The sequence below is a fragment of the Mixophyes fleayi genome, chromosome 7 (genome assembly GCF_038048845.1).
Source record: "Mixophyes fleayi isolate aMixFle1 chromosome 7, aMixFle1.hap1, whole genome shotgun sequence".
Classification (NCBI taxonomy): domain Eukaryota; kingdom Metazoa; phylum Chordata; class Amphibia; order Anura; family Limnodynastidae; genus Mixophyes; species Mixophyes fleayi.
In genome coordinates, this window is record NC_134408.1 from 10,286,511 (window position 1) to 10,301,396 (window position 14,886).

Consider the following 14,886-nt stretch of genomic DNA (forward strand, 5'->3'; position numbering starts at 1 on the left):
CCAGCTAACTGCTACACATAAGGCAGGAGTACGATATATAGTGAACATCCACTTTATGTAAGCTATATTGTACCCTATATATTACATATAGATAATGTAATTTTACTTAGATCTTTATTGTTTTAAAGGTTACAAACATTGAGAATGTATTTATTATATATAGAATAGAGTGTTTTGTACATGACATGAATTTGTGAGTCATGACTGTGTTCTGCTGTTTTCTGACACATAATCATCAGTGCAAGAATAGTGTGAGATATCCAGATAACATTTCTATTGTAATCTGTTACAGCTCCTCCACAGATCCTGATCACTAATAAAGTCATTGCTACAAATAAAGAGAGTGTTCTGCGTAGCTCCATCACTGGTTTCTACCCAGAGGACATTGATATTAAATGGCTCAGGGATGGAGAGATACTGAATAAGATCACAGTGGACAAACCTCAGAGAAGCACAGATGGGACGTACAGTGTGAACAGCTCAGTAATAATAACACCCACTAAGGAGGACAGAGAGCGGATCTTCTCATGTAGAGTCCAACATCAGTCTCTCCCTGGATCTCTCCAGGAAGACTTCCAGCTGGTGTATGGAGGTAATAATACTATTTATATCACCCTATAGATGGAAATTTTCTTCTATACAAATATTGATCCAGTCCCTGGAGTTAATGTTAATAAGAGGAACATTTCTGTAACTATCACACATCTACACTATTGCGCACAACGGGCCTGATTCAAGTTAGAACAGAACTTGGCATATGCAAATGTTGTGTAGGCAAATTGAGTAGGCAAATGTTTCTTAAGATACTTTATGATTTGAATAGGGGTGGCAATAAGCTCTGTATAAACAGTACATACTTTCCGTTAGCGTAGGCACAAAATCCCTGCAGAATATTTGCTTATATGGAAAGACGTGTTGCTTCCTAATTGCTATACACCACATGCAAATTAGGCTGGGTACACACCGCAGAAAATTATCCCGATGCGACATCTTTAACGATTTTATTAACGGCTGAAAGTCCCGATCAGCAGCCGATTCATGTGTGCACACTACACGTGTTTTACACATTTTACCTTCAGATCTGTGCTCTTCATCTGTTATAACCATCAGCTAAAAAGATTGTGTCTCCAAACTCTATGGACATCTATGTACACTGCTGGTCGTGAGTTCATACACACTTCAGAATCAGCGCGACTTCTTTCCATCATTTACAGAGACTTTTAGTCCGTTTATAAAATAAAGTCAAACGATACAATGTACTTTTAAACGATAATCATTGATCGTTTGAGCGTGCACACTAATGAAATATCGGACTTAACAGTTATTTATCATGTGATTGACACAAAAATCATCTGAAAAACCTGTAGTGTGTACCTAGCCTTATATTGTATGCCCACAATACAAATCATAAGACATTGGCTTCTGCTACTTTCTTCAGCTTCCCAGTGTCTGATTCTAATATCACAACTACTCTATTATATTAAGTCCATTTCTTGTTTATGCTATTTTTTTATGTCTTCATTCCACATTTGTTTTGTAGCATGTGCAGGAAGGAATAATCCAATACAAGGCTAAGTGACAACTGGCTCTTAATTGGACTAATGACCACAATCATCTTATGTGGAGTCAGTTGTCATTTCTAGCTGTTGGTTGGATCCTCCTGCACTCATATGTCATTACAGCAATTGAGGAGCGCAAGTCACCACTAAGTATAAGTACAGGAACCAGAATAGGTTTCAGGAGAATGTCCCCCCACCTCTGTACTCATGTGGGGTGATGAAGGCTTGTACAAGAAGTGGAGGTGAAAAGCCATTTTAAATGCACATCAAAATTTATTTATATGCTTTACAGCTACTCCAGGTATATTGATACCCAACAAGGATGTCAGTATAAATAAAGAGAATATCCTGTACTGCAAAGTCACTGGATTCTTTCCTTCAGATATAAATTGGCTTGTAGATGAAGTGATAGTGGAAAATAAAATGATGGGTAAACCACAACAAGATAAAGATGGCACCTACTTGGTAAATAGCACTATCAAAATTACACCAAGAGAGGAGCACTGGAATAAAACCTTCTCCTGCAGAGTCCAACATGTCTCTCTTCAAGAACCTCTACAGGAAGACTTCAAGCTTGTCTATAATGGTACTACTTATTGTTCACTCCTGGTATTCAGTATATACTTTGTACATTTTTTCTTAGCTGCAGCAGTTGAGCGATGTGTGGTGACAAGTTAAGGGACGACAAGCTGATGTGTTTAGGAGAACCTCACCCTCTACTAACATACACTGTTATCTAATTCCATTCCTGCAGATAAAACGTCTACTGTGGACATGCACATCGCTGCTTTTGGTTGTATCAGTTCGATCTTTTTGATATGTGCAGTAGCAGTAATTATTGTATTCGTTTGTGGTAAAAAAAAACTACAATTCAGGAGACAAGGTATGTATTTAAAGTCCAGAAAAAGTTTATAAACAATAAAAATTGTTTTTGGAATTAATGACTGAGTATGTTACTACTCATTTCAACAGCCATGGGACCATTCATTGTAATGGATATTGAGGGTCCATCTAAGCTGATTCATGCAGAGGAAACCATCCTGTACTGTACAGCTACTGACTGCCCATGGAACATAAGTGTGACCTGGCTGGAGCGGAGAGCAGGGGAGGTCCATGAGATCCAGCAGTCTCAGCCAGTAGACATAGAGGAAGAGGAGACCCTGCTGGACACATCCTATATAATCAAATCACTAAAAGAGGGACATCAATGCTTAGCTTCTCTAAAGTTTATACCCAATATAGGAAAACACAATGATGTGACTATCATCTGCAGATATGTCTCTGGTCAGAGGAGCTTACAAAAGGAATATAACTGTAAAACTATTCATGGTAAGATTTATCGTTTTAAATCTATCTGCAAATACTTTCCACTCACTCAGCATTGTATCTAGTAAGAATCATATGTCTAATATACAGTATTGGTGTTTCAGTAACTGAAGCAATGAACAGTTACTTCCCTCAAATATCATGTTGGACATATAACCTATCCTGTCTTTCTATATTCCTAGAGTGCACAAATTGTTTGGAACTTTACAATTTACTAACAAACCCATCAAAAGCAGGGTGCAGATTTGTCTTATTTCAATATTTGCAATGCTTAATTTGTTTTATTAACTAAGCAAAGGAATAGTAATTTTTTTTATAGAATGCTTTTTTTAATCTTTGATTTTCCATAGTATATTATAATAAATACAGTGGCCCTTTGGAGAATGGGATATGTTTTTCTAGTTCATTAATTTTCTGATCTTCACAATAATTTATTAACACTATTTACACTTTCAGGAAAACCCCAACTGCTACAAGCAGTATCCAGAAGTCTATTTATCTCTGGAAATATGAAGTTCTTAACGTTCCTGGAGAACTTCTATCCCAGGCAAATCAACATCAGTTGGACGTGTGGAGTGGGGAAATCTCAAGAAATTATTTCATCCACTGAATTAATTATGGAAAATCCTGATGGAACATTTAATGTCTCTAGTGAGGTCAGAATATCTGAGGATCTCCTCAAGGATCCAGGATTCAGAGTACAGGTATCCTGGGAACATGAATCGCTGGACAAACCAGGACGCAAAGAGCTGTCAATCAGAGATCCAGGTGAGAGGAGGATTATATGAGGTTCTGTGTCTATATATGTATTCTAACTATGGACAGAACACACACACCTCCCTGATGGCGCACTATGGACCTGAGTCATTGAGTAGAGCAAAGGAAAAAAAAGTAGTAAGTTTTCTCCTAGACAAACCATGTTACTATGCAAGAAGTGCACATTAGGCTATTATTTTGCACATGAGTTAAATACTGGCTGTTTTTTCATGTAGCACACAAATACTTGATAGCTATATTTTTACTAGAGATGGTCACTGACCCCCGTGTTTTGGTTTTGGATTCGGTTTTGGATCTGGATTACCGTCGTGTTTTGGTTTTGGTTTTGCAAAACCGCCATTGCGTGTTTTGTTTTTTTTTTTGTTTTGTTTGGTTTTGTTTTGCTATTTTGTTGGAAAATCAATGTTTTTGGGCCTAAAATAACCCAATTTAGTGCTCCAACTGTTTTAGAGATAAGTAATCTAATTGTTGAGGTAATAAATTATCCAAAAAAAAGTTTAATTCTTCGTTGGTAGGCCTTCATTTATTCTACACACAAAACAGATTGTCTTCCTTTCCATCTATGCATATTGGCAATGCAGCCATCGTCTTTGGATGTATATTACACCCTACACTTATAGTTAAATATGTAAAGAAATGGAAAAAGGCAGTTTGCTTTCTGTCTCTATAGGCCCCCCTCCACTTGTTCAAAAAAACAAAAAATTCAGCCGTTATAGACTGTACAATATTAATTGACATGGAGAAAGCCAGTTTGGTTTCTGTCTCTCTAGGCCCCCCTCCATATGTATAAGATACAAAAAAATTCAGCCGTTATAAACTGTACAAAATTATGAGAAATGGACAAAGCCAGTTTGGGGTCACTCTGTCTATGACACCCTACCCTTAAGGATAAATTGCCCTAACAGCAGCCTTTCAAGATGGTACGTGATATGGAAATGCCACAAGTCCCTTTCCTCTTTGGGGGTAGATTGCACCCTACACTTACATAGAAAGTTTTAAAAAGATGTTATCGTCATCATCTTCAGCTTCATCCTCACCCTCATCAGTGTGTACGTCATCATCACAGACTATCAATTCATCGCCGCTTGAATCCGCCATTAGAGAACAGTCAGTGCTTGGATGTCTTGGATGGTGAAGGCCTTCCTTGTGGAAGATGTAGTTCATTTTTCTAAACATCATTTTCTCCACATTTTTGGGAAGTAACCTTCTACGGCGATCACTGACTAAGTTCCCTGCTGTGTTGAACACTCGTTCAGAGTACACACTGGAGGGTGGGCAGCTTAGGTATTGCAAAGCAAGTTTGTACATGGGTTTCCAAATGGCCTGCTTTTCATCCCAGTAAGGAAAGGGACTGTCTGACATTTCCATATCAACTACCTCTTGAAAGTAATCCTCCACCATCCTTTGCATGTTGACAAAGTGACACATTTTTTTGAAAAATCCTTCAAACCAGCCCAGATGTTAAATTGTTCTGGTCTGCCCCCTGCATCTTCCCTGCTTCTTTTTGGGAAATTTAATTTTTTACGAGCAGCAGCAGCTTGAGAAAGTGAAGGAGGACACGGCGTCAAGCCGAGGCCCAGTTCAGCGGCCAACTTGCTGAGCAATAGCTCCTTGCAAAAGTTCACATCTCGCTCATTTTCAAGTAAAGACTCAATGTAGGTTTTAAACCTTGGATCAAGCACAGTGGCCAAAACGTACTGATCCGAGTTCAAGATCTTTATAACTCGAGGATCATTGTGAAGCAAATTAAGTACTTGATCTGCTAGGCCAACATACTTTGCGGAATTGCTTGCTTTCATCTCCTCCTTCAGTTTCTCAAGCTGCTTTTCCAATAGTCTAATTAAAGGAATGACTTTGCTCAAGCTAGCAGAGTCTGCACTCACCTCACACGTCACAACTTCAAATGGTTTCAGCACCTTGCACAGCACTGAAAGGATTCCCCACTGTGCAAGAGTGAAATACATCCCCCCTCCTTTCCCAATGTCGTGGCTTGTGCAATATGCTTGCATGGCTTTGCGCTGTTCCTCCATCCTCTGAAGCATGTACAGAGTGGAATTCCACCGAGTTACCACCTCTTGCTTAAGTTGGTGGCAGGGCAAATTAAACTGCTCTTGGAGCTGCTGTAATCTCCTACATGCTGTGGCTGAATGCCTGAAATGGCCTGAAATTTTACGGGCCACCGAAAGCATCTCCTGCACCTCACGGTTATTTCGTAGGAAGCTCTGCACCACCAAGTTGATGGTGTGAGCAAAACAGGGAATGTGTTGGAAATCACCCAGCTGTAATGCTCGCACTATATTGTTGGCGTTATCAGAAATTACATACCCTGGGGAGAGTCCGACCCCTTGTTCATTTTGCCTGTCCTTGTTTCTATTTCCCTTGTACCGTCCGAAAAGGGTTATTGACTGCCTCCTTGATTCACCCACTTTCACATCTCGCAGCCATCTTAGATCCCAGCAGCGTGTCTCGGCCGGCGGTGGCTTTCCCAACACCAACCGCGTTCTCATGCGCTTCTTTCCCCACCCAACACAAACTTATCAGTTAGGATCAGCCAGAACATCCAAACTAGTTGGCGGTTCGGTGACCATGCGCAGGGCTGCCAAGAGGAATTCAGGGCCCCGGTACAATAAATTCATGGGGCCCCCCTCATAGATGAGCACGGTAAAAAATTTGGCGCCGCCCTAAGGCGACGCAAAAAATTTCAGAGGTGTGCTCATGCTTTTGGGGGCGTGGCAAATGCAACATTGGGGCGTGGCTAACACATCAAAATCACTAGGCTCTCTATTCGCCCGAGCATCACATATGTCCAAGCACTCCTGACTTTCAGGACATATAGCACCAAAATGTAGTATAAAAAAAATGCAGTGTGTACACAAAGAGTTCAGTCTTGGCCTCCACCTTATATTGGGCACAACACTCAAAAAAAATTGACATTGTCCCTACTAGAATCACAACATTTTACATACTGTCCTGCTCTCTCCTACCTGTTCTTCTCACTTTCACCACCTGTTGCTGCATGTTTCTTTAGTTGCGGCTTGTCTGGATCCTGGAATGCTGGGGGTCCTATTTGGAAAAAAATAGCTACATTTAGATAATTCCAAACAACCCTGGCGTTAAATCAATACCATCCACGATTAATAATTAGGCCTTCCTCCAGCTCCAATATTACAATAATGTGCCCCTTCATGATCGCCATGCCTTATGATCACACTGTGCCCTCCATGCTGCTTTTGCCCCCTTCATCTGGCTCCCCTTCATCAGACTATACTATGCTGCTCCCCCCTTTTTTCAATCCCACTGTGCCATGCCTCCCCCCCTTTTTAACCCCACTGTGTAATGCTGCCCACCATTTTTTAACCCCACTGTGCCATGCTGACCCCTGTTTATTAACCCCACTGTGCCATGCTGCCCCGTTTAACCCATCTGTGCCCCTCTCATTTTTTAACCCCTCTGTCATGCTGCTTTCCCATTTTTTAACCCCTCTGTGCTCCCCTCTCATTTTTTAACCCCTCTGACATGCTGCTTTCCCATTTTTTAACCCCTCTGTGCTCCCCCTCATTTTTTAACCCCTCTGACATGCTGCTTTCCCGTTTTTTAACCCCTCTGTGCTCCCCCTCATTTTTTTAACCCCTCTGACATGCTGCTTCCCCGTTTTTTAACCCCTCTGTGCTCCCCCTCATTTTTTAACCCCTCTGACATGCTGCTTCCCCGTTTTTAACCCCTCTGACATGCTGCTTCCCCGTTTTTTTAACCCCTCTGTGCCCCCCCTTATTTTTTAACCCCTCTGTCATGCTGCCCCCCCCGTTTTTTAACCCCTTTGTGCTCCCCCTCATTTTTTAACCCCTATGACATGCTGCTTTCCCGTTTTTTAACCCCTCTGTGCTCCCCCTCATTTTTTTAACCCCTCTGACATGCTGCTTCCCCGTTTTTTAACCCCTCTGTGCTCCCCCTCATTTTTTAACCCCTCTGACATGCTGCTTCCCCGTTTTTAACCCCTCTGACATGCTGCTTCCCCGTTTTTTTAACCCCTCTGTGCCCCCCCTTATTTTTTAACCCCTCTGTCATGCTGCCCCCCCCCGTTTTTTAACCCCTTTGTGCTCCCCCTCATTTTTTAACCCCTATGACATGCTGCTTTCCTGTTTTTTAACCCCTCTGTGCTCCCCCTCATTTTTTAACCCCATTGTCATGCTGCTTCCCCGTTTTTAACCCCTCTGACATTCTCCTTCCCCGTTTTTTAACCCCTCTGTGCTCCCCCTCATTTTTTAACCCCTCTGACATACTGCTTTCCCGTTTTTTAACCCCTCTGTGCTCTCCCTCATTTTTTAACCCCTCAGACATGCTGCTTCCCCGTTTTTAACCCCTCTGACATGCTGCTTCCCCGTTTTTTAACCCCTCCGTGCCCCCCCCTCATTTTTTAACCCCTCTGTCATGCTGCTTCCCCGTTTTTTAACCCCTCTGTGCCCCCCTCGTTTTCCTCCCTTCACTTACCTTTTCTCCTCTCTTGGTCTTCTCTGCTGCTCTGTGCTCCATTGCTCCAGACTGACTGAATGCTGGGCATGACATGATGACATCACACCCGGCATTCAGACAGTCTGAATAGAGCACAGAGCAGCAGAGAGGAGGGATGCCGGCTCCGCGATCAGGTGAGTATGTTTTTTTTAAACTAGCCTGCTCCCCCCACCAACGACCAAGCCCCCTCCTCCCCCCCCAGCCCAAAAAAAAAAAAAAAGGAAAGGAAAAAAAAACGTTTTGGTTTTTTTTTTTAAAAAAAAATTATAAAAAAAAATCAGCAGCGCAAGGGCCCGGGCCGGGCCCCCTGACATGCCGGGCCCGGGTAATTAGTACCCGCTCCCCCCCCCTCTCGGCGGCCCTGACCATGCGCAAAGCACATGCTCCATGGAGTGCTGCTTCACAGCCAGTATTCGGAGCTACGGCTCTGCATGACAACAGGGGCTTTGCCCTTACTAGTATAAGGGCATCTCCCAGCAGGCCTCCCAAAACAGAAGCTATCCCCAACCTTCTACTCCAGTGGCAGTGAGCAATATTAGACGCCACTAATCTAGCTGCGCAACAGGGGGGAATTTCTCTGTCCCCATCCTGCAATTATTAAAGGTGGATCATATGAACAATTGTGAGCTGTCTGGTGCTCAACCACCCCCCGACGACCCCCCACCAATGAGCCTAGAACACCATCCAGCCTTTTCCTACTTCAGATGTTATTTTTGGGGGGCTCACAGAGCCAGACACCTTCGCATCACTATAGATCTCACATTGAAGCAACCCCCCCTCAGGGCAGAGAGCAGAGTAATCCAAAGTAGAGCACACGACAGTGAAGCACAGCCTGCAGAGCAAGCCGAGAATCTCTAAATCTCCTGAGCTTTATTAATCTTGTGAGACTAAGAGCTTCCTTGCTCACTCTACAGGAAGTTCCCACCCTGATGAATGTCAGAAGCATAGATAATTACAGTGGACTGGGGTGTTGTAATGTGTTTCTGGGGTGGGGAGTGGCGTGATGTGGATGGGGAGGGCCTGGTAAATGTAATGTTTTATTATAATGTATGTATCGATGCCCCATGTTGACCCCGCCCCAACATAATGTGGCCACTCCCTTGGCGCCACCGCTGTGCAGCGGCACACAGTTTTTTCCTGCTCATCAACAGAGGTGGGCCTGTGTGCTTCAAATGCCATGGCTGATTTTTAGTCCCAGTCCGGCCCTATATAGACTATTGACCTAGGATTTGAAGTGCAAAAACACAAATCCTGGTTACTAAAGTTCACTGGTTGACACAACTAACTTCTTGATACAGATTTGACTACTATTGGGCCAAAGACATCTTCACCCTAACTTGAAAACCATCTAATGAAAGAGGAACTTTATAGTTTTTGAATGACCACAATTGAGTACAAATGATTAACTGTGATATTGCAGTGAGTTTAAATGATGACATAATAACTATTTAGAGAACTTGCCCTGGAAAAATTTAATTATTAGTTTCAATTCTGCTGTAATTTATCAACAACACACTGAAACTGCCATATAAATTTATATTGTGTACTGTAAGTCTCACCTTTGTCAGGATGATTAATCATCAAGTTTAGATTAATTTTCTTGATCCCTAATTTCCCATAACACCCTTAACATTTTCTTCACCCTTTCTTTCCCTTATTGATCCCAATAATAGCTTTTCCTGTCATTGTCAGAGAGGTCCATCTCCTTTCTTCTGGGTCTCATTGTGGGCAGGAACAGGGCCATCTTAACAACATTATGGGCCCCCGGACAAAGCAGTGCACCGGGACCCCTCCCTTGTACCCCTTCTTCCCTTCTTTTCTCTTAATCTGTGTCTTCTGCTTCTTTGAATCCTTCTTTGATCCATTGTGGCTCCTTCATGCTGCGCTCCTCAATAAAAATGTCGGGCATGACGTCCTCACGCCGGACATTCAATGTGAGCGCAGCATGGAGGAGGGGCACAGGCAGGAAACCGGATCACCACCTGACCTGACCGTAAAAGATAAGTTTGTTTTTTTTGCAGGATTATTTATTCTTATTAAGAGCCCTGTCTATAGGGCCCCCTTGTCCGTAGGCCCCCGGGCACCTGCCCCTCATGCCCAGTGGAAAAGATGGCCCTGGGCAGGAAGTCACCTCTATCTGCTCTGGTCTCTGCATCGCTATTTGCCTCCTTCTGAGTGGGCTCCAATAGATTCCTCCCCCAGGAGAACCATATATTTAAGGTCACTTCATGACATGGCACCACAGTCACACACTTGAGATTTAACACTGTTTTACACTTCTTTAAAAGAAAAGAATACTCTATACTCTCCCACTCTAATTACCAATCCTCGCATCCCCTATCTTTGCCAAGACCACCCATCCTGCCTATTTTAAATAACAACAATGAAGGGTTGGACAAATCTTTTTAAGGTGTCTTTGGTGATAATCCCTTTCTTTTCCTTCCCTGAGAACCAGATGTGCTGATTTCAATATTGATTCTCTCATGGTAGGATCAATGCTGCACTATACACACATCTACATTTGTTAAGTTTTGATACAACCATGGGAAATAAAGGCATCTCTCCTGCTTCCTGTATATCAGACATGCTCCTATGTCACAATAAGACCCGCTAGAATCAATATAAGTCTACCTGCAATCATCAGATTTAATTGTCTAGATTAAATAAACATTTTTAAAATTGTATATAATGCACAATGTATATATTGTAAATTAGTATAAATATAAATAACATCCTTCATGTATTGTTTTGCAGAATACACATGGAATCCTATTGTGGAAGAGATAGAGACACCCACATTATTTTACAACACCCCAGTCTCCCTACAGTGTAATATCTCAGAGTATTTTCCGGACGCTGTCACTGTGAAATGGCTGAGGAGAAAAGATCAGAAGTTATATGAAGAGTCTGGTGCTGTGTCCCAATCAAATAAAGATACAGATTACACATATAGCTGTACAGCCAAACTGATGATAACCCCTACAAAAAATATCCACCAGGGGGCAGAATACATATGTCTGGTAGAGCATCCTTCACTGAAGAAACCCATAGAGAGAAGAACAGGGAAACTCAATTGTGAAGATACGCGGTTCCCAAATCACCCAGACATGGTATTAGAAGAAAAATAGAAGGATGATTTATTCTGCAGAACAGGATTAAATACAGCACAGCCCCCTTAACGATAGCAGATACAACAAGTGAGGAAATCAGGTCCAGTAAATCCAGTGAGATATGTATAGCACGACCCCCCTAACAAGTGAGGAACTTAGTCCAAATAAATCCAGTGAGATATGATCCATAGCGAATCTCTGGCAGAGCATCACCTCTTGGCCAAAATCAGTCACATCTCATAACAATGGACATTTGAAACAAATGATAATTACATTAGCTAACACAAGCAAAATGACTTCTGCTGTTCTGTTATTTTCACACATTATACCAATATTATTTCTATTTCTAATACATACAATATTGCAGGTAATAGCAAAGGCAAAATGTACCTAATAACTTGAACTAATAATACACATAATACACCGCTGCTCTGGTGTATATACTTAGACTGGGCCAAGGATTAAAAAGTACAGTAAACTGTGAGAAACGGGTGATGAATACAAAGTTCTCAGTCCAGTAGCACCCCGTTTCCTCACATCAATGTTAAACAGAAGTTTACAATTTTTAAATTTAACAAATGTTAAAGAAAATACAATACTAGCAGAGATCAGGCTCAGCTATGTCACTCCAGGGCTTGAATGATCCATGAGAAAGAAGGAAAGACAACAGCAGAGCAGGAAAGCACTCCTGATTGGTAAACTATTCTAGTTACCAAGACCTCAATTGTAAATACACAAATGGGAGTTTTAGGCAGCTCAACTTGACAGTAGAAATGGGGCAGCCTCAATCCCTTGTATAACACTAAAGCATACTTGATGGACCTTCATATGACCCTGTTAGAGATTAATGCTGAAGAAAATAGCCAAGTTCAAGATCAAGGTTGATGCCAAGTGGGAATATGGCCTTCAAATTAAAAATCCCTCCACTTTACTTGATGTATGTCTGTAAACTTTATACTTTGGGGTTCCTTCCGAGTACAGTGTGGAAATGGTGGGGTACACTGTGTCATTAAACCCTTCTTACTGTTATATATATGTTCGCCTCCGATTGTTGACTGGTCATACAAACAGAGTAGAATTCTCTTTAACCAAGGATATAGTTTGAACCCGAGATGCTGGCAAAAGCCCCTAATTATCATCTTTAGACCAACAGTATCTTTGAAATCTTCAATACCAACTTTGAAGGGGTACGAAAAAAAAAAATTGAAATGATAAAATTTCATTAATAAGCTGTTAGAATTCAGTGGATGTCAGAATGTCTCTACTTTCAATCAGGAGGTGTGAACAGAAAGGAAGTCAGCAGTTTTTTAAATTAGATCTCTTAAGACCTTTTGCTGCCTGAGACAGCCGACTCATTATTGGCACACCCCTAACACAACTGCAACAAAGATCCCATTGACTAAGAATAATAAGCTGACCACATCTGCATTAAATGTACGTGACCACAGTACATAAATGGTCAGCACTAGCTGGTATAAACTGCAATATATATACAGCACTTACTACAGCTATGGCTGGTCTGTGACAAAATGTAGAGAAACCATAAATAGAGTAAAAAATAAATAAATATTATAATAATAATATTAATATTATTAATATTAATATTATTAAGTAAAAATATATAAATATTAATATTAATAAGTAAAAAATAAATAAATATTCTCTATACAGACCATGACTTAAGATCTTTAAAAGGAAGCCAATCATTATTAGGATAAAAAAACTGTATGAGTCACCTTTAAATATCAGTTCTCTTATATCTGTAAGATCTCTGTTTTTATCCTTCAAGTACAGGTTTCTATTCAGGTATGTTTGCTGGCAGCTGATTGTGTTATTCAGGAACCACGTGTACATTTACACATATAGTTTACACCGATCAAGCAGGGAGTTAGTGTCTCATGATTGGCTGATCATGTAGTCTGAAGTCACAGATTCCTCTTTCTCTTTGGCTCTATGAATGAGCAAAGCTGGAACATTAATGTCAGTCACTAAATACTGGGCCAAGCGAGGACAAGTTGGATGTATGAACTTCATTACACACACGTCATTCTATGTGCATGGAAGCAGGAGGCACGTACAGAACAATATATAATTTGATGTTAGTAATCCTGCGCAGCTCTTCAAAAGAGCATGAAAAACTCACCAAGAGGAAAATGTTGCTTTGATACATATTACATTTCATTTTCATGTTCAGGACAAATGTACAGTGATAAATGTACATCCCAGTGGATGCCCAGGTCACCAGTGGAGACACACGGATATCACTGCGGAGTAACCTGAAACTGTGCATGGTGAAAAGAGAGAAAACAACACTCATAGTGCAGCCTACTGGTTTATTAATTTCAACATATCAGTATAAGTGATTGTATGGGTTGGCATTACAATATGGTTTATGGCATAAAAAATTTAAATCTGGAAGAGACATATAATTATAGCATGCTGAACTGACAGGGTATATATACATATATGTAAAAGAGATGCCAGGCTTTACCATTGTTTCTATTTGTTAATATAATTGAATTCATAAAATACAATACAAGTGCAATAAACAACAAATTATTTGTAATGAAATAGTAAACTCCACTGTATTTCATTTATTATACAATACTGAGTTCAAAAACATAATCTATAACAAAATACATTTCCAGCCATAGTGGTTTTAGTTTTGTCTGTAACAATCCTGGAGGAGAGGGGACAAGGGCTGGATGTTATAGAATCACTGTATCTTCATTCATCTCATTCCTGACATGTGCTGGTGACTATGTATATTATCTCCTTGTTATCACAGGTGTCCCATGGGGAGGTGGAAGATTATCTCATCCTTATATACAGATACTAGATGCTGAGTCTTCACCATGCTAAATCTTTGTCAGTGGGACTGAAGTCTTTCTACCTTCCAAGTGACTTAGATCATTTAGGATCCATCATCCAGGTTGTGTTCTAAATTCTATAGAAATGAATTGAAATGTTCTATTATGGTAACTTATTTACACAGATTGATGCACATATGACAATAATACTGTTTAGAACAGTACAGGAATGTACTTAAGTATGATAGTAGAGGTGATATAATATACTCTAGAGCCTGGAATCAAATATGACCAATTATTGAAAAACTAAATTAAAAGTATTAATCCAAAAGACTGAATGCAATAAATAAATTATTGAAAATAGTGCAAATATGAACGCACTAGTATCACCGAACAGCCAAACCCCAAAATATGAATTCTTAAGCAATCAAAAAAAATACATAAAAGGCACAAAAAAACATAGTAATTTACACATTTAAAAGAAATAATTTTCTTACGATCTAATAAAATAAAACAGTTGTGCTTTCACAGCGTATTACAGCATTAAAAGTGAGGAATAAAAAGTGTGATTCAAAACCTAGAGAGAAAAGACTTTTTGGACTCAACTAAAGCAATAACAATAACAACAAATTGAGCGCTCCCAATTGATTATAGTTCTATAATGAAAGTATATATTATAAATTGTCTAGTAAATGTCGCAAACCAATTCAAGGGTGCCAAACTTCAACAAAAATAAAAACAACGTTGTAATATGGTGCACCAATAGAACAGACCATATAAAAAATAGTGACAGAT

The 14,886-nt window shown here is 40.4% G+C and overlaps 1 protein-coding gene across 1 annotated transcript; it reads left to right on the top strand.

Annotated features, from left to right (window-relative positions):
* The first annotated feature begins 3,353 nt into the window (after window positions 1–3,353).
* Window positions 3,354–12,824, top strand: LOC142098614 (H-2 class II histocompatibility antigen, E-D beta chain-like). Its single transcript, XM_075181450.1, has 2 exons — window positions 3,354–3,653; window positions 10,926–12,824. Exons 1-2 carry the CDS (start codon window positions 3,395–3,397, stop codon window positions 11,297–11,299), a joined length of 633 nt encoding a protein of 210 aa, XP_075037551.1. The 5' UTR covers window positions 3,354–3,394; the 3' UTR covers window positions 11,300–12,824.
* The last annotated feature ends 2,062 nt before the right edge of the window (window positions 12,825–14,886 follow it).

Coding starts and splice junctions, on each gene's coding strand:
- LOC142098614 (XM_075181450.1), top strand. CDS start 3,395: ATGAAGTTCTTAACGTTCCTGGAGAACTTCTATCCCAGGCAAATCAAC. Junction 3,654..10,925: donor GCTGTCAATCAGAGATCCAG/GTGAGAGGAGGA, acceptor ATTGTTTTGCAG/AATACACATGGAATCCTATT.